This window comes from Mus caroli, chromosome 11, assembly GCF_900094665.2.
Source record: "Mus caroli chromosome 11, CAROLI_EIJ_v1.1, whole genome shotgun sequence".
Classification (NCBI taxonomy): domain Eukaryota; kingdom Metazoa; phylum Chordata; class Mammalia; order Rodentia; family Muridae; genus Mus; species Mus caroli.
Genome location: NC_034580.1, coordinates 62,495,858 through 62,515,145, shown reverse-complemented (window position 1 = coordinate 62,515,145; position 19,288 = coordinate 62,495,858). Strand labels below are relative to the sequence as shown.

Below are 19,288 nucleotides of genomic sequence, written 5' to 3'. Positions count from 1 at the left end.
GGATAGACTCATGCAGTGTCATAACTGGATGCACCAGGAAGTCCCGAGCATGGTGCCACCTCCCACAAGGCCTGCGCACTTGGCAGGGTTTATTTTTAGATGCAAGAATGCCTTGTGGTTTAACTCAAGCAGCACAATCCAGACATTCGCTGCCCTTCCCTGTGATAAGATGTCATGCCGTTTCTGTCTCTCACTTCACAGTCCTTCCAAACTGGCTTCATTGCTAGGAGACATTGGGAATTCACTTTGAGATCAAGTTCCTCTATTATGGAGCTCTGCTGTCTTGGAACGGACTGGTTTTGAACTCACAAAAATCCAACTGCCTCTGCCTCCTGAGTTGTGAGATTAAAGACCTGTGTCTCCAAGCCTGGTCAAGGATATTTTTAGGCAACATAATTGATTTTAAAATTTCTGTCTTCTTACTGAATTTAGAATGTACAGTATGGCCTCATATTTCCTGCATCAACTAGAAAAAAATATTCCAGGTTTGACTGTCAATGAATGTGTGTGGGTGACATATTTTGCTTCTTCTGTAAAGGATGGGGAGTCCTTTCCTTCATCATTTTTGCCCTTAATACTTTCATGATCCCACTTTCTTTGGGATATTGATTAAACTCAGAGTCAGAGAAATGACAATGTTCCTTTATAGTGGGGTGTTAATAGTTGATATCTTCTGTAGACATTATTTCCTCTAAAGATACAGGAGTTGTAGGAGACATGAGAGGCTAAGTCCAGAGAGGGGTAGTGGAAAGTTTACCTATACTGTGGTCTTCTGAACTCCACTCCAGTGTTGTTCATTGTGGTAATAAATGCCTGGCTCATCCACACATGCAGCACTGGCTAGCACATGGACACTTTGCCTCCTGTACCTGGGGGCAGGTGCCCAGGAACATTCGTGAAGACGTGTCCCACAGGATGGGGAGTCGCTCCTGTTTGCCAAACCTTCTGTGAAGGCCCAGGCTGTGGGGTGTTGTGCTGAGGGTATGGACCACCTTTCTGTGCCCTTGGCACCTCTGCTTGGGCTGTGGTGTATCTGCTCATGGTCGCCACTGAAACAGCCATACAGAGAGCAAAAGATCCCCAGGCAAGACTGCAATAGAAGGCACAGTTAGAAAAGACCTAGAGTGGAATTCCAGGGCTGCTCTGGGGGAGGGGGCAGCCACCCACTTGGAGGTAGAGACATTGCTGTTACCCACAGGGAATGCTGCTTTGTGCCTTTAGGTGTGTCTTAGGATAAGGTTGGGAGGTTTCCTTTCACAGGTGGATTTTCTGTTGAAGGAGATTATAAAGTTCTGCACTTCCTGGAAAATGATAAGGGAAGGGACTGCAGGGTTTATAAGAATGAGCAACACACAGTACTTAGGGTTCAGGATTTCCAGAAGATAAGAAAGAAGTCTTGCATAGTCCCACTGAGTTCTTACACACCCTTACACACACACACACACACACACACACACACACACACACACACACANAGAGAGAGAGAGAGAGAGAGAGAGAGAGAGAGAGAGAGAGCGCAGGACATTAGCCAAAGTCTGATTATGGATGATTGGCTGGCCCTCAGATGTCTTGTATACTACAAACAAGTTAAGAAGGAAGGCACAGGTGGAAGGCACAGTGTACAGAGTCCCAGTTATAAATAAATGTTAACATCTTCAGACTGGGGAGACTAAAGCTGAGAAGGGTTTAGAAGCAGGTGCAGCACGAAGCTTAATAGCAGAATGAGGGAGTGATTGCCAAAAGTGAGTTTTACAGACAGGAAAATAACTGTCAGCACCAAGTGAAACTATAAAGATAGTTCTTCAAGCAAAGACTTTATTTGGCACATATAGTGAAGAAAAGTGCAATCCAGAACACCGGGGCTGACAGCAGTGGGCAGCCTCTGGCATTTCTGGAGAACAGAGAGAAAAGTTGGTTTCTGAAAAAGAAAAGTGGATGAGTTGTCTTGTGTCCTTCAGGAGCTGGGAAGCTGTGATTGGCGGTTGTGCATAGTTGCTAGGTAAGGCTTGTAGTTTTGGTGGTACAACTGACCCTAGTGGTTTGCGGGTCAAGCTTGTGCTACACAGAGCATGCTGGGGTTCCTATTTAAGTGGCTGACTCTCCCTATGCCTCGAGTTGTCTTAGTGTAACCCACAGTAAATTTCTGCCTAGAATTTTGTTTTTTAACTTTTTAAAAGCTCCAGGCATCAGGACAATTATGAGTGAGTGCTCTCAGCATCTGACTTTCTTTGATTCTATTTTGTCAGGTTTTGACACCAATGCCTCCATTTTGAAGTTGGTGGCTTTCTCCCAGCATTAGAGGTTACTGTGTGGGATGACAATATGCACGCACACACGCACTGACTTTTTAAGATACGATATATTTGGGGCTGCTGAAGCAGACCAGTGGAAAAGCACAGCACGCGTGAATGCCTTGGTTTGATCTCCAGCACTGCAAAAACAAGAAGTTACAAAGAAATCCCCATGGGGGTCTTGTATAGCATGACGGCGTCTTTCGGTTAGAGATAGACCTTGTGTGTCATGTCTTTCTGGTAGAAATAGAAGCTAGGTCTAAAAGGGTCTAGCTCAGGAAAAAAACCTCCAATCTGTGTTTAAAAATCTAGACTTTGCCATCTGCCAAGTAGTTTGTGTAAATATAACATATTTATTCTCTCCAAGCTGACGCCTTACTGCTGAAGACTCAGCTTATATTCATCATTAAAGATGGAGGGATCAAGCTGATGCCCAGCTAGAAGTTTCACTCCTACTGGCTCGTGTTCATGGTACTAGAAGGTACTCTGTATGCTATCAGAGGAGAGAGGTTATCACCAGTGTCACCCAGCTACAAACTCTGCGACCTGCAACAGTCACCTGCAAGATCTACTGTGCAACAGTGTCACAGACGCTGTAGGAGTAACCAACCACTTTTTGATTGGACTTAGGTCCCACTCCATAAGATGGAATCCATACCTAACACTGTTAAAATATCCAAGAATCTGAGTTAGGTTAGTTAGTTAGGTCATGAACCCTAGGGAAAAACCTACTACTATCATTCTATAAAGTGATACAAGAATAAAATGACTTCTAATGACATACTACTATACTCATAGAACAGTATCAATCAGCCCTCATCAGAGAAGCATCTTCTAGCAGCAGATGGTAATTAACACAGAGACCCACAATTGGGCAGAGAGTGAAAGACTTCGGAGCACTCAGCTCCAAATGAGGTGTTTTAAATTAATCTCTCCCTTGGAGGTTCAGAGATCTATGGGGAAGAGGAGGCAGGAAGACCGTAAGAGTCAGGGGTGATGGGTGAGAACGGTGTTGTCCTGACACAGTAAGACTGATTCACCTATGAACTCCCAGAGACTCTGACTGCATGCATAAGATCTCCACAGGTTCAAATTGGATAAAATCTCAGTACTGAGCAGGCTAAGCAGACATGAGCTCTTACCTCTAACCAAGAGCATGTTTGCAATTGATACTTTCTGGGAAAGGGAGAATCTGTTTTCTCCTAGTGAGTGTCAATCAACATTTCTGGGTAGGCTCTATACTCAGGATTATAGGAGTATTTGGGCAACAAAAAATGAAGTCTCTCTCTCTCTAGTTTGTTTTGTTTTGGTATTTTTTGTATTATTGGGTTTTCTTTCTTTCTTTGTCTTGATTTTGATTTTTTGACAGGGGTGATATTGCGTAGGTTGGGAGGCAGAGAGGATCTGAGTATAGTTGGTGGCAGAGAAAGAATGTGATAAAAACCATCTTGTATTAAAATTTTAAATAAGAAACTAAATTATGAAACAAACCTTAAGCAAGTGTCACAAGAGTAGCAGGTATCAGCTCTATCACAATGTCTATTTACTTGCAAAAATCTATGTTCATCTTTTCTGGTTCATCAGTGCTTGTAACCAAGAAACTTACCAATAGGACCAGCCATAGTCCCATGTCTGAGGCCGCCAATCTTCTGGTCCTAGGTTCACGGTGATTTGAAAACTAGTTGTGTACATCATGTGAGCCACCATGCCCAGGAGTCCTGTGTAAGCAAAGCTTCATGAGTCACACCTAAGAACACAGCACAGTGGGCCAGTTTCTCTACCCTGCATGTGCTGGGTGCTCAAGCACTACAGATCTTAGGTAGTATGTGCATGTATGGATCCTTAAAGAGTCCATCTGATTGATATCTCACCCCCACAGTATAAACCGAAGAGACACCCACAAACAGGCCTGATCATAACCAAGAGAACATAGTAGATACCAGGACCTGAGCAGGAATTTCCACGTGTCTGTGGCTCTGCTCTTTGCTATGGAAGATGTAGTAGTTGGATTTTATCTTTCTACTTATCATATCTGTGACCTGGGCAAGATGTGTTAGGTTCATCAGACACAGGAGTGATGAACAAATTGGATGATACACATTAACAGAACCTAGTGTGTCCGTCTGGAGGCTGGAAGGAAGCCGCATGTTTAGGATTCTATCTTGGTGGAAATAAACTTAAGGACCTTAGAAGGCCAAGCTAAGTTGCTCAGAGAGCAGAGGTAGTTTTAAAAAATAATAAAGAGTTCTTTGTGGAACATTTATACCAAGTGTTGGTGATAATTTTTAAGATACCAAAATCTATATAGTAGGTACACTCTTATTTTGTCTTTACCAGAGCCTAGCTATAACACTTAACTTATGGTAGTTAGGTAATTCTCCTAGTGTTACTTAATATATGCTTGCATATAAACAAGTGTACACACACACACACACACACACACACACACACACACACACATATGTGGCATACTTATATTCTTGTAACAGAGGCTTGGCCTCAGGACTCCTCTGTGCACTCAAGCCTAACCTCTCTGCTATGTGAGCTCATTGCTATTCCCAACACCAGCGCAGCCTCTTTCCTGACTGTGACATGAACTGGTAAGTGTTTCTCTCCACCTGTGCCCAGCTTCTTCCTTTTCAATACTACTTCCGCCCAGTGGAATCAGTCCAGTGACTTATCCAGAAGACCAGCCATTTTATTGAGCTGGCCAGTGACTGGAGGGAGCCAGCCAGCCTATTCCGTGGCTTGAAGCACCATGTCCTCCCTGGAGTGGTCTGGGAGAAACTGCTCCTGCTAGGAAATACCTGCAAGCACCATGAGGATAGCCACTGAGGCGTCCACGTTGAGCCAGCTGCATCTGGAACTGTAACAACTCATGCTGAAGCCCAGGAGGATGACACCTGTCAGTATCAGGAAGATATCCAAGACTTCAGCCCCAATGGAGAGCCATAAAACTCCTATAAACAGAAAGGACAGATACGGTGAGCATTCAGAATCTATAACTGGAAGGTTTGATTCTTTGGTTTCTGTTCTTATAACAAAAAACTGGAGGCTAGATATATTGTAGATAAAAGGTCTATTAAATTAGCTGTTTTGGATGCTGTAAAGTCCAAACAGCATGGGCCAGGTTCTTGCTAAACTGCCTTAGTTATCTTATTACACTGTGGTCATGGAATCATATATTCCAAGCTAACATGAAGCCACAGGTCATTGTCATCGTCTCCTTCCCCTTCCCCTCCTCCTCTTCCTCCCCCTCCTCCTCTTCCTCCCTCCTCTCCCTCCCCCTCCTTCTCCCCTCCTCCTCCTCCTCCTAACACTCTTTCATGGGAAGTAACTCAGGGTTCGTGCAAGGGAATTACATTGATTCCTTCTGAGCAGCACCCACAATGATCTAAAACCTCCCATAGTCTCCACCTCTAAAGTCCCCCATCATCTCTCAGTTACTCTGCCCTGGAGATCAAGCTTCCAGCATAAGTACTTCCTGTGGACTCATGTAAGAAGAGGCAGTGATGTGAGACACCTTGATATTATAAGCTTTCAATGTGAAGACCAAAGGTACCTTTGTTGAGTTTTAGTAACTTGGTGGGTCAAGGGAATCCTAGAGTCTCAAGGAGATTGGTACAAATACTTCCCACAGGCCGGAGGAAAAACATAAGCAACACCCTGGCATAGGACTGCAAGAGATTCTGGGAATGTCCACTCTCCAGCTTAAGAGTCAGTACATAAACACAAGAAAATCATGAAGAAGGAAGACCAATGTGTGGATACTTCATTCCTCCTTAGAATAGGGAACAAAACACCCATGGAAGGAGTTACAGAGACAAAATTTGGAGCCAAGATGAAAGGATGGGCCATCCAGAGACTACCCCACCTGGGGATCCATCCCATAATCTGCCACCAAATCCAGACACTATTGCATATGTCAGCAAGATTTTGCGGAAGGGACCCTGATATAGCTGTCTAGTCTGATGCTATGCTAGTGCCTGGCAAATACAGAAGTGGATGCTCACAGTCATTTATAGGATGGAACACAGGGCCCCCAATGGAGAAGCTAGAGAAAGCACCCAAGGGGCTGAAGGGGTCTGCAACCCTATAGGTGGAACAATATTATGAACTTATCAGTACCCCCAGAGCTTGTGTCTCTAGCTGTATATGTAGCAGAGGATGGCCTAGTTGGCCATCATTGGGAAGAGAGGCCCCTAGGTCTTGCAAACTTTATATGCCCCAGTACAGGGGATCTCCAGGACCAAGAAGTGGGAGTGGGTGGGTAGAGGAGCAGGGCAGGGGGAGGGTATAGGGAACTTTTGGGATAGCATTTGAGATGTAAATAAAGAAAATATCTATAAAATAAAATAAAATAAAATAAAAATAGTTTTAAATAAGAAAAAAAAAAGAGTCAGCACATTATTTTGATTCAAGAGGAGACCTTGTCTCTACCTTTTACAGAAGATGCACAGGGGCGGGTGAGATGGCTCTATGGCTAAGAGCACTTGCTACTTTCTCCCTATTTTAAAAACAAGGAAGTATTTATTTTATTTATAATTACACTGTAGCTGTCTTTAGACACACCAGAAGAGGAAATCAGATTCTATTACAGATGATTATGAGCCACCAAGTGGTTGCTGGGATTTGAACTCCTCTAGAAGAGCAGTCAGTGCTCTTAACTGCTGAGCTATCTCTCCAGCCCTACACTTTCTACTCTTGAAGGGAACCAGCATTCAGTTACTAGCATCCAAGTCTGGTGAGACAACCACCTGTAACTCCAGCTTCAGGGGAATCCCATACCTCTTCTGGTCTCTACAGACACCTGCAAACAGGTGTGCAGATTCACCCCCTTCCCAATCTATAAAAGAAGAGACATAAAATTAAATACGAGGGCAGAAGGATTTGAGCATTAGGAGCTTTGGGTGGGGCTCCAGTTCCACCAGCATCCCTTGTTCTTATGCAAGCTGTTTGTGCACCCTTGCTGGGAACACAACTGGAGCTGTGTTGGATGTGGGGTGGAGCAGAATGGAAAGAGGGGATGGAAGGGAAGTAGAAGTTTGTAAAAGTTCTACTACCAACCAGGCAAGACAGCTGGTGGGACAGAGAAATGCCTAAGACTAGCACAGTTGTCTCCGCAGCTTCATAAAGCCTCTATTCTTGATGGAAGAGCAGACATCAAGATATCAAGCACGAACTGAATGGGTGATGGAGAGAAGAAAGCACACACGAGGCCGTGGTATTCCAACTTGGCCTCTTTCTTACCCACGGAGCATGAGACTGGCCACAATAGAAATATTTATGATTCAGGAAGCTGCAGACTCCACTAGTTTCTTGTCACCTTGTGAAGCTGACTGCCATCTTCCAGCCCATCAGGGCTATAAGGCACATGAATGGAGCCTCCGTTGTCTTCACAGGAAAACCATAACTAACCATTTCATCATTTTCTCCATTTCCAAGAAAACAATTGGAACCAGTCAAATTGTGAGAGACCCTGGATGCAAGCATGATGCTTACCTTGTCCCTCGGTGGGCACTATGCCCAGAAAGCACCTGCAGCGCTCACCTGGAAGACAAGAACACAGTCAAGCCCTGTTCTGCAGACAGCAAACAGATAAGGAAAACATGCTGTGTATGTACAATTCTATTCAGCTGTGAAGAAAAAATGAGTTTATAGAACATTGCATGGGACTAGAAAACATTCTTTTATGAATGGGTAACCCAGGCCCAGAAAGACAGATATCATACATTTTCCCAGGCATAGTCTAGCATGTTACCCTTAAGCATGCACAGCCAGGTGGAAGTAAACATTAGTAAAAGCAGAAGCTAGAAAGGATCCTTCATGGCTGGGGTAAAAAGAGGCTCTGATGGTGGGAGAGTGGAAATAGAGTGAAGGGGTGGAGAAATGGTAGAGCGAGGAAGGGGGACCGGCAGAGGGAGTGGAGGAAAAGGGAGGCAGGCAGCGGCAGAAGACAGTGTGTGTGTGTGTAGCTGGGGGGAGACACTACACACACACATCATTTGGCAGTCCAGTCCCTGAGTGAGCTTCTGTGACTATCTCCATTACCACAAGAACCTTCCAGACTTTGTAGTAAGGTAGTTTTTGATATATGTGATAGATTGCTTGGAGCATTTTTGTGCCTAATTGTTGACAGAGGCCAGTATGAGGCTTTCTATCTTGCAGATTTGAAAGCCAGGCTCCAAACAAGATACATGTTGATAGAGAGATTGAAAGTGGGGTTTTCGAGGCTGTGGGTGTGGCTCAGCAGGGGATTTGCCTAACATTTGAAAAGCCCTAGGTTTAATTCCTAGTACTGGAAAGGAAGAAAGAAAGGAAGGAAGGAAGGAAAAATTGGGGCTTTCATACCTGAGCATTGGCACATTTCTCTACATCACTATCTGCTATCTCTCTACCTAATGCTTGGAGATGTATGCTCTGTTTATATGCCCCAGTACAGGGGATCTGATAAATGCTCTGTTTCTGCTATAGCATAATACTCAAGTCTGGATACTTTACCAAGAAAATGAGTAGATTTTTAGCTTACAATTCTGGACCTAGAAGAGCAAGAGCCTGGCTTCAGCTTGGCTCTGATGAGGACCTGGACTTCTAGTTAAATTACACATGGCAGATACTGTCCCGGTGGGAGTAGACACAAGAGGTAGAGAGCAGCCACTGTGTGACAGGAGGCACAAGGGATTTACCAATTCAGGAACTAACCAGGCTCTCAGGAGAAAGAAGGTAGCAGCCAATGACCTAATCATCTTTCACTAGCTCCCACCTCTGAAAAAAATTCTACTGCCTTAACCACCACACTGAACCAGGCTCAGTACTTGAACCTTTGGGGGACACCCTCAAATCGCACCCCAAGCACATGAAAGAAGTGAGTGTCCTTATTCTGAGGAGAGCTGTCTCTCTCAGCAGTAATGCAGGAGAAGCCAGGGGGTAGGGTAAGGGTGGGGCAGGGGTGGGGCAGGGACAGGGGTAAGGGAAACCATGAACAGGGCAGGGGCAGGGGCAGGGGCAGGGGCAAGGGAAACCATGAACAGGGCAGGGGCAGGGGCAGGGGCAGCAGAATCCAGGAGCAGACCAGGGACAGGGCACAGAGCACCAGAAGGCCAGCTGCACAGATTAAGAGAATTCCCAATAGCTTAGAAGGACAAGATTAGCTGGGCCCTGAGAGCTAGACCTGAGTGACCCCTTGATTAATGCGAATCCCCAGAAACAGTGTTCCTTCTGAACAAAGCCAGCAGGATTAAGAAGAAAAATCTTTACAAATCCCATGAAGCCAGAGAGGCGGGTGTTACATAGCTTGGCAGGGCCTGGGCAGCCAAGAGGCACATCAAGCCAGCCGTAGGAGACTGCATTACAAGGCCTGGGTGCTCAGACTCTGTCCCAGAGTCCTTCCCCAGAATCAAGGCCCCAAGGGCTACCCAGTTTCCCTTGTCTGAATGCCCTGAGTTCAGCACAACAGCCCAGGGTCTACTCAAACACGTATCGTTGACTCAGATTTGCCCACGGAAAAGAAGACGAGAGCCAAGGCTCTCTTCAGGAGCTTTACTGCAAACGTTTATTTCAGAATGAGAAAAAAGAGATGTAGTCTCCCTTTTAAAGCATTGCAGGGCCCACTTGCAGGGAGACGAGCTGATTTAGATGGGGAACCTGATCTCAGTCAGGTCCAGTGCCACAGAACTGAGGTGCTGACCCACCCTTAAATCCTGCACTTGGTTAGGAACATCTTTCTGAGACCAGAGTCTTTTTTTTTTTTTTTTTTTTTGCCAGTGACACCGAGCCCATTCCACCCCGTGAACACCCTCTCCACTGTTTGTTCCACTTCTCCTTCCTTTCTGTTCGGACCCTTCCTTTCTTCTGCCCTGAATCCTGGGTGTTTGTGATGCAGTCAGTGATTCAGTGTGATGTTCCGTACCTTATTGCAAACAGGCCTTTGGGGGCCTTTGTAAAGCTCTAAACAGATTTTTCAACTGGGAGACTGAAAAATTCAAATCTCTCCCTTTGTAAAAGCAAAGGATCTGTCTGTATTGAGCTCCCAAGAGGACCTTACCTCAATGCTGAGTTGAAATCGAAGAGATGACTCCTTGGCCAAGGCATGAAGTTCAAGGTCACTGGCAATCCCAAATTCATAGATGCCTGTTACCACCTCCTTTGAGCTCTTTGCATTTATAGCTTTTATTTATTATGATTATTATTTTTAAAAGATTTTATTTATTTATTTTATATATATGATGAGTACACTGTAGCTGTCTTCAGACACACCACAAGAGGGCATTGGATCCCATTACAGATGGTTGTGAGCCACCATGTGGTTGCTGGGAATTGAACTCAGGGCCTCTAGAAGAGCAGTCAGTGTTCTTAACCGCTGAGCCATCTCTCCAGTCCATGATTATTACCTTTAATGTATGAGCTCTCTGTCTGCATGTACACCTGCGTGAAGAAGGCATCACATCTTACAGATGGTCGTGAGCCACCATGAAGTTTCAGAGAATTGGTAACTCCTAATATCTAGCTTTGACTTACCCTCTACTATGTTAGGTATTAATTAATTTCAATATCAAGTAAAAACTGAACACTAAGTTTTTTGCTTTTGGTACATCCTGCAAAACATGGAGAGGATAATGTGTTCTGGGATGGTGAATTCTTTTCTGAGAGGATTTCTTTCTTCTGTCTTAAAACAATGGCAATGTGGTAACATTTAGAAACCTTAACTTTCTTACACCAAGAAGTATGGATGATGTGAGCAGAGGAACTTTAGACAAATGGGCAGAAAGCACTCACAATGGCTATTAGATTATAGGGTGACAGGAGAAGCCCAAGTTCATCAGGCTCTAGCTACACAACCTTCAACGGTGCACATGCACTTCTACAACACAGTTTCTCTCTGTAATTGTCATATAAATAATATAAATAAATGTGAATGTAGAAACCTCTAATGAATTTTGGGAAACATTGCGATGTGTCATATTAATCAATTTTTTTTGGGGGGGTGTGTGGAACTTGGCAAAGATATTTTACATACTAATAGACATTGTGAGTTTCTAAGAAAAAATATAATATGCAATAATTTCCATCCTTAAACTCTCATTGTTTATTTTCTTTAGAGAACATGCCTGTGGAGTGAGTTTAGAACCATCCAGTGAGGTCCTTGTTAAAGGTTCTTCCCAGCCTGAACTCAAGAAGAACAGAGGTGTGAAAGTTGGGAAGGAACCAAGAAACACATCCTTAATTTCTACTCAAGACTGTGTGTGAATTGCCAAGAACACTAGTCTTCTTTAACATTTAGAGTGTGCACCAGCTGATGTAGGAAAGGCCCTCTAGTATCATCCAAGTGGAAGTGGTGTGTGTGTGTGTGTGTGTTCCCTGGGTTGACGGGAATGTCAAGAGGGCTTCCCATAAAGCCTCTAAAGTGGTTCTCAACCTTTGGCAAACCTCTATCTCCAAAAGTATTTACATTGTGATTCACAACAGTAGCAAAACTACAGTTATGGATTAGCAATGAAGATCATTTTATGGTTGGGGTCAACACAACGTGAGGAACTGTATTAAAGGGTTGCAGCACTGGGAAGGCTGAGAACGCCGTGCTAGAGGAAGGAGTTCAAAAGAGCTTCACAGTCTCTTAATGTTGCCCCCATATCCTGTTTTAGGATGAGGACATCCCCGCTACATGCACATAAGCTGACTAACGACTTTATCTTAAGTCTTAGGGACAATTTGTACCAGGTACCAGCCTCGTGTTGCCATGACTAAGGGACACACACTTCATGCAGATGGCCAGCTGATACCTGCTTTTGTGCCTCCTTAAAGACCAGCTCTTCCCTTTCCTTAAGTCCAGCTGAGGCCATGTTTTCCAGAGGGAAAGCAACTTGCATCTCTCTAATTTCCTGATCCTATCCTCACCCTCCCCACTCAGACATCACAAATAGCACGACAATGCCAGTATAGTACCCGAGTTCTCCAGTTAGACTTCCCCCCAACCCCCATAAAAGGGGGAAGCAGCTGCCCCAGTGACACGAAATGGCCACTTGAGCTCGAGGCTTTCTCCTGTTCCTTGCCCTGTGTTCTAGTGGCAAAGACTGATTTGGCCACTTCAGACAAGGTCAACTCATTTCTGTCTGCCTGGAACATCCTGACTCCTGATCTCCATCTGTTAAAATCCCAGATACGGGCCTTGGGGAGGACAACTCAGTTGATAAACTGCTTGCCTTGAAAGCATGAGTTCGAGCCTCAGAACCCAAGTTAAAAGATGGGCATGGTGGTGTTAGCTTGCAGTCCCAATGGTGGGGGAGTGGAGACTGGAGAATCCTGGGGTGGATTGCTGGCCAGCCATTTTTGCTTAATTAGTGAGGTCAGGGCCAATGAGAGACCCTGACTTAAAGCAGGTGTCATTTTCAAGGATGGCATCTGAGGTTGTCCTCTGGTCTCCACATATATGCAGACACACATAGCCCCCTTCAACATGCCCATACAAACACACACACACATTTAAAACTAAGGCACATGTGGTGGCTTGATACAATGGCCACCTGCTTTATGAAGACTCTAGACCTAAGTAGCATCTCCTTCGTCCACTAACATGGATGGATGAGCTTCTGTCTTAACCATCACTGCACCCTTCCTTGTTTTGCCTTTATAGTAGATATTTTCCAGTGGCTTTTAGCTCTCAGCACTATGGCTCCCTCTCTGTTAAACCCTGGTTCCCCTAGTCTCATGCCCAGCAAGGAAATGCTCATTAGTGAATATACTCCATGATACCTCCAACTCTCTTCTATCTGGAGGGTTTTTTTCTGTGTCCTGGGGTGTGTTTCTTTAGCTGTGATGTCTGCCATAATCACCAGGGAAGGAAATTAGAAACACAGATACATACTCTAGAGAGAACAGAGTTGAGTGGAAAAGAAATGCCAACACTCCAAGGATGGGAACAGAAGCAGCAATTAGAAATCCAGGGAGAGCAAAAATCTGCACAAACAATAAATATACTGAGAACATCCTGTATGTTGCCAGAATGAGCAACATCTAGTCGAAATTAGTGGCTTATTGAATACAGCAGTGATATTGCTGGACAAGAAGATGGCAGGCATTATTTGGGTATTGTCACAGAGTGATATGTTTTATTAATTATAATACAAAGTCAATAGTTAATGTCTAAAATGAAGATATCCATGTTTGTCCTTCATATTGAAAGTATCCCCTGAAGGAAGGGGCAGAGAATGGTGGTTTTATCTCTAAGCCTTTCAAAATGTGTGACTCTTATCTCTATGTAAATATTACCTTAGCTAAACTGCAAAACAAAACAATAACAAAAATTCCAACCAACCAACCAACCAACCAACCAACCAACCAACCAACCAACCAACCAAATAAACAAAGAGCAGGTTTCTAGACTCCAGCCCACATCTACTGAATTGAGAGCCTCTGGGGCTTGGTGCCTGAAGGCTTACAAACTTCCAAGGTGATTCCAATCCCTCCATTATGCTCAGTTGTGGAAATAAATGAAGCCACCTCAGATGTTGGGGGAACAGATTTGGAAACAGAACAGAAGTTCTTAAGCCATTATTCGCTCATGGATGTGGTGCCTACAGTTCCCAAACAGAAAATATGGGCTTATCTTGGTGATCCTAGAAGAGGCAGGATCAGAAGCCAAATGTCACTGTGGGTGGGTGGAAGGTGTTGGGGTGTCAAGAGAGTGTACTGTATACACTAGTACTCTAGAGAGAAGAGAATTCCCTTTCCTAGCCTTAGTGGTGTGTCTGAATCACTCTTAGTGCAAAGGCTAAGGTAGGGCATGCACTTGCTCTCAGTAGCCTGCTTGGATGGGGTTGGAGGTAGTTAGACCATATCTCAGAGTTTTATTGCAGTTTACTTAGGCTGCAAGAACAATTTTTCAGATGCTACAAGGGTGGTAAAATAAACATCTGAATGAGAAGTGTAAGTCTGAGGATGTAAGTGGGGATGTAAGTGGGGTGCCACCCCTTTTCACTTTGGGGCCTTTGCTGTGAAAACAGAGGAGTTCACTAGCCCTGAGCATAGAGCTCAGCCAGCCTGTCTAACAGCATGGGCTGGCACTCTTCTGTCTTCTATTCTTTGTGAGGTAACTCTGCTCTATGTACCACCTCCCCATCTTCTCTTTCTTCTTCCCTCGCCTTTTACTTTATAAGCCCCCACCATCTATCAACAAAGTCTGGAAGATGTTAATGAATTGGGGCTGACTGACTCAAGACAAGGCTTATTGCTGTGCAAATTCTCCGTGTGCCAGTCTCCTGCTTCAGAGCTGAGGGAAGGACATCTGCCATGCAGGGCTGTTTCAAGGACAGACTGAGATAAGGGCTGTAACTTGTTATGGGCCATGATTGTGACAGATCTGGAGGTGATCTAATGATGCTAAGGGCTGTGCGTGCGTGTGTGTGTGTGTGTGTGTGTGTGTGTGTGTGTGTTTGCTTTGGTTTTTTTTTTTTTTTTTTGAACTAGAATCCTCTGTTTCAAGAGGCATTAAAAGCGCAAGAGAGACTCAGCATTGGAGGAACTGGGGTAATGGGTCAGTGTTGAAGAGAGTTTGCAGCTCTTTCTTGTATAGGCATTGGCTTTGGTTTCCAGAACAAGTCAGGTGTCTCGCAACTGCCTGCAACTCTAGATGCTGGGGATCTGATGCCTTCTTCTGGTCTCTGTGAGTACAGACACACACACACAGACACACAGACACACACACAGACACACAATCTCATGCACTTTGAAAATTAAGGTGCATAAACACACACATTAGAAACTTAAAGATATAAGATACAATTTGCTAAACACATTAAACTCAAGAGAACGAAGACCAAAGTGTGGACACTTTGCCACTTCTTAGAATAGGGAACAAAACACCCATGGAAGGAGTTACAGAGACAAAATTTGGAAGTGTGACGAAAGGATGGACCACGTAGTGATTGCCATATCCAGGGATCCATCTCATGATCAGCTTCCAAACGCTGACACCATTGCATACACTAGCAAGATTTTGCTGAAAGGACCCAGATATANCTGTCTCTTGTGAGACTATGCCAGGGTCTAGCAAACACAGAAGTGGATGCTCACAGTCAGCTATTGGATGGATCACAGGGCTCCCAATGGAGGAGCTAGAGAAAGCACCCAAGGAACTAAAGGGAACTGCAACCCTATAGGTGGAACAACAATATGAACTAACCAGTACCCCGGAGCTCTTGTCTCTAGCTGCATTATGTATCGAAAGATGGCCTAGTCGGCCATCACTTGAAAGAGAGGCCCATTGGACTTGCAAACTTTATATGCCCCAGTACAGGGGAACGCCAGGGCCAAAAAGGGGTAGTGCATGGGTGGGTATGGGGGACTTTTGGTATAGCAATGGAAATGTAAATGAGCTAAATACCTAATAAAAAAATGGAAAAAAAAAAAGAAACTTAAAGCTGAGTATGACGGCACACACCTTTAATCCCAGCATTGGAAGGCAGATCTATCTTTGTGAGTTTGGGATCAGCCTGATTTACATTCCAGGCCAGCCAAGGCTACAATGTTAGACCCCGTCCCAAGTAACAACAACAACAACAACAACAACAATAACAGCAACTTTTAGAGTGAGAAAGGAATCTTAGGGATGAAGCTTAGAGGAGGGGAGTGGCCACCTTTGATTCTTGAGGGACTGAGACAAGCGGCAAGTGGGTGAACACTTGCACTTGATAAAGAGGACGTCACGCACTTTCTCCATAAGCACCTCCGTGGCTCCCATTTTATAGATGAGAAGATTGAGACTCAGAGTAAAGAAAGGGCTTGCTTAAGATTACATAGACAGTCCATGGCAGACCCAAGATTCAGATCCAGGCAGTCTGACTTGGAGCCCCTTCTCAGGGCCATCCTGCTCCTGTTGGCCCAGGGACGCACAGACTCACTCACCTGTGCTGTTGAGGCTTTCCTCACAGGACTGCCAAAGCCCCACATGGAACCTGCGTTGGATAAACTTGTCGTCCCCTGTCTCCCAGATGTACTGGACAGCCTGGCTGTCATCGTGCCTACTGCCCGTGCTGCTGCTGGCCCGGCTGAAGTGAATGCAGTTCAAGCCCCCGAGGAGATCCTGGCATAGAGGTTTTGTCATTCGTCGGATCCCCTCGCACCAGTGGCTGCTGCCCATGGCTGTGAGGGAGAAGGCAAGGGCCAGGCAGATGGGGAGGAGGGTCAGCATCCGCTGCCACCTCGCCCTGTCCATGGCAGAATGAAGCTCCCAGTGTCAGCGTGAGCGAGGGGCCCCCTCCTCTCTACTGTATTACAGTATCCACCCCCAGCCCTGCCATCTGGCATCCTGACACAGCTTCTTCCTGGTCCCCTGGCGGGAACCTGTGTATATTCCAGCATATAGTGTAAGTACCATGGCCAGAGCTATTCTCCTAGGAAGAGGTTCAGAGTGGGCCTTTCCATCCACCCTAGGATGAGTATGTGCAGGGGACATTGGTCCATTTTAGAAGCCAGTGGTAAAAGAGGCATACCATAAAATTTACTGCCGTAACCACCCAGTGTACGGTTCGGTGACAGTACACATGGTCACATTGCTTGGAAACGTTCACCTCCATCTCCACAACTCCTTTCAGCTTGCAAAGTCAAAGCTCTGTCACCATTAAACAACTCTCCACTCCCTGTCCTCCCAGGCCCTGGAAGCCTCCACTGTCCTTGTTGTCTTGGAATTCTACAGGAAGCCTCATAGGAAAGCAACAATGTATTATTTGTGCTTAGGTGTCCACTTTATTTTCCATAGTACAAATGTCCTTAAACCTCATCCTGCTTTGGTATATGCAGAAAACTCTTGACTCTTTGCAAGGAGGAATAGTATTCCCCTGTGCATATGACAGCACACCTTGGTTCTCTGCTTATCCCTTGATGCCTGGGTTGCTTCCTTTGACAATTGTGGAGAAAGATGTTGGTTTTGAGTGAAGGCCAAGACTATCTTGGTGTCTTGATGCTCCCCCCCACCCCCCACCAACTCCACTCTTTCTTTTGGAACTAAGATGGTCCCTCGGTGGCAGGTTCCAGAAGCATGAAATGCTTGCTTTCTAAAAAAACTATTAGCTTACAAATAACTAGGTTTCATAATGGTATTTTAAACATAATGTCCTGTGTTGTTTCTCTCTCCTCTTCTTCCCCATTCCCCCTCCTTCTGCCTTCCCACCCCCAGCTTCTTTCCCATCTACCCCCTTCTTCCCTCCCACCCCCAGGCACCCCCTTTTGACTTTCATGACACACGTGATCTTCTGTACTTTCCCTCCACTCTCCCAATGCCTCTTGTGTCCTCTCGTAGCCCGCCATCCAGTTGGGTAGCCCATGTGTGCTCTCACTAACCTTTATCTGCATAGTAAATGTTAGAAGTTGGGATCCGCCTATGAGACTGAACATACAAGAAACATGGAAGCTTGGGGGAATTTCTGGGTCTGTTGCTTAGCCCAGAGACCAAGAGAAGCAAGACTCGGGCAGTTTGCTTCAAAGCCTATGTATTGTGCAGAGTGGGAAGGGACATGTGCCCAATTGGCTGTGGAAATTAGCACCATCTAGGAGAGTCAAAGCCCTTGGACCGTCACCCACATCCTCACTGAATGGGTCCTATGCAGGAGCAGCAATGTCTGAGACCCTTAAGGGAGAAGAAGGCTAGGCTCCACCCCTTGCTAGCCAAGTCTAGAGTAGGGTTGGGAAGGAGTGTGAAACCTCCCAAGAAATTCATCTTTTATTTATCTTTTATTTATTTAGTCTCCAGGAATAAACCAAAAACTAAACTGTTTTTAGGATGGGGAAAGAAAAGGCAATTAGAGACTCCAGGAAAAGTCAAAATTTACATAAGAAATTCAATAACCCTGAAGCCAGGAAGGAGCAGAGAGAGGAAAGAGTCTACGTGGCCCCAGCCGATCACGGGCTCCTCATTAAGTGCTGAGCAGTCCTGGAGGTGGCCAGATGTAAGCATGCAGTGACATTTGTGTTTGTCTCTCTCCATCTGTTCTTCCCTGCTGGCGAGGCTGGAGGACCTGTGTTCTGTACTCCACATAGGGCTCTCACAAACAGGTTTACCACATTTTGACACTAGATGGCATCCGTCCAACGGGTAGCAGGTCGTGAAGCTGACCAAGGCAAGTCCTTTCAGGGGGAAGAAAATCAGGAAAAATGTTTTTTTTTTTTTTAGAAGCATTTCAAGAAGCAAGATGGAATATTTGTACAAAACAGGTGCTTTCTCCCCCACCATGAGACCCGGGAGCTCCCCACTGATGTGGACAGAATAGCTTTACAGCCACATTCAAAACACACACACACATACACACACACACACACACACACACACACACACACGTTTTCTTCCCTCCCTCCACTTCCTCCCATTCTCTGTGGTCCCAAAGAGATGACCATATTGACTGTAGAAATCACACCACCATAAAAGCCCATCTGGGAGCTCTTTCCAGACTGATCTTTTTATCATTAAGGTTTGAATTCTTGCCATGTGTGGGTTTTAAGATTTTTAGGGATTTTTATCTAGCGCCACTCACCTGCTTCCCTGTGAATGTTCAGAATTCACTGGACTTGGTCAGCTAATGGAAACGATCTATGGTTTGACTTAAATGTGAAAGGAAAAAAAAAAAGAAGGGGGAAAAGGAGGGAAGAAGAGAGAGGGGAAGAGAAAACTGCCTTTCATGCTTACTGCCATTCTGACATTTTGTCTCTCACCTTCCACTTGGTTCTTCAATGGAAAGACTGGATAGAAAGCTGGGAGCCAGCCAGGGAGAGGAGGAGTGGGGCGGGGCGGGGCGGGGCGGGGGGGGGCGGGCAAGCAGAGCCTTAGAGACAGAAGAGCCTGCTAGAGATCATGAGCTTTCTTTGAGACCCCTAGTGCTAACAAATAGTTCCTAACCAGGTAGCTGTGGTCAGGTGACTCGGCTGGAAGGCCTGGCTTTGTCTTTTTGCTTGCTGTGCAGCCTTGAACAAACAACCTGGCCTCTTTGAACCCCACTATTTCTCAGCCCTCA

General features: G+C 45.3%; 1 protein-coding gene across 1 annotated transcript; it reads right to left on the bottom strand.

The window, feature by feature from the left end:
* Positions 1-555: 555 nt before the first annotated feature.
* Gsg1l2 (GSG1 like 2) lies at positions 556-16,500 on the bottom strand. Its single transcript, XM_021175434.1, has 5 exons — positions 16,191-16,500; positions 7,794-7,841; positions 5,099-5,251; positions 3,898-4,009; positions 556-1,090 (listed from the first exon to the last, which is right to left on the bottom strand). Exons 1-5 carry the CDS (start codon positions 16,498-16,500, stop codon positions 841-843), a joined length of 873 nt encoding a protein of 290 aa, XP_021031093.1. The 3' UTR covers positions 556-840.
* Positions 16,501-19,288: the final 2,788 nt, after the last annotated feature.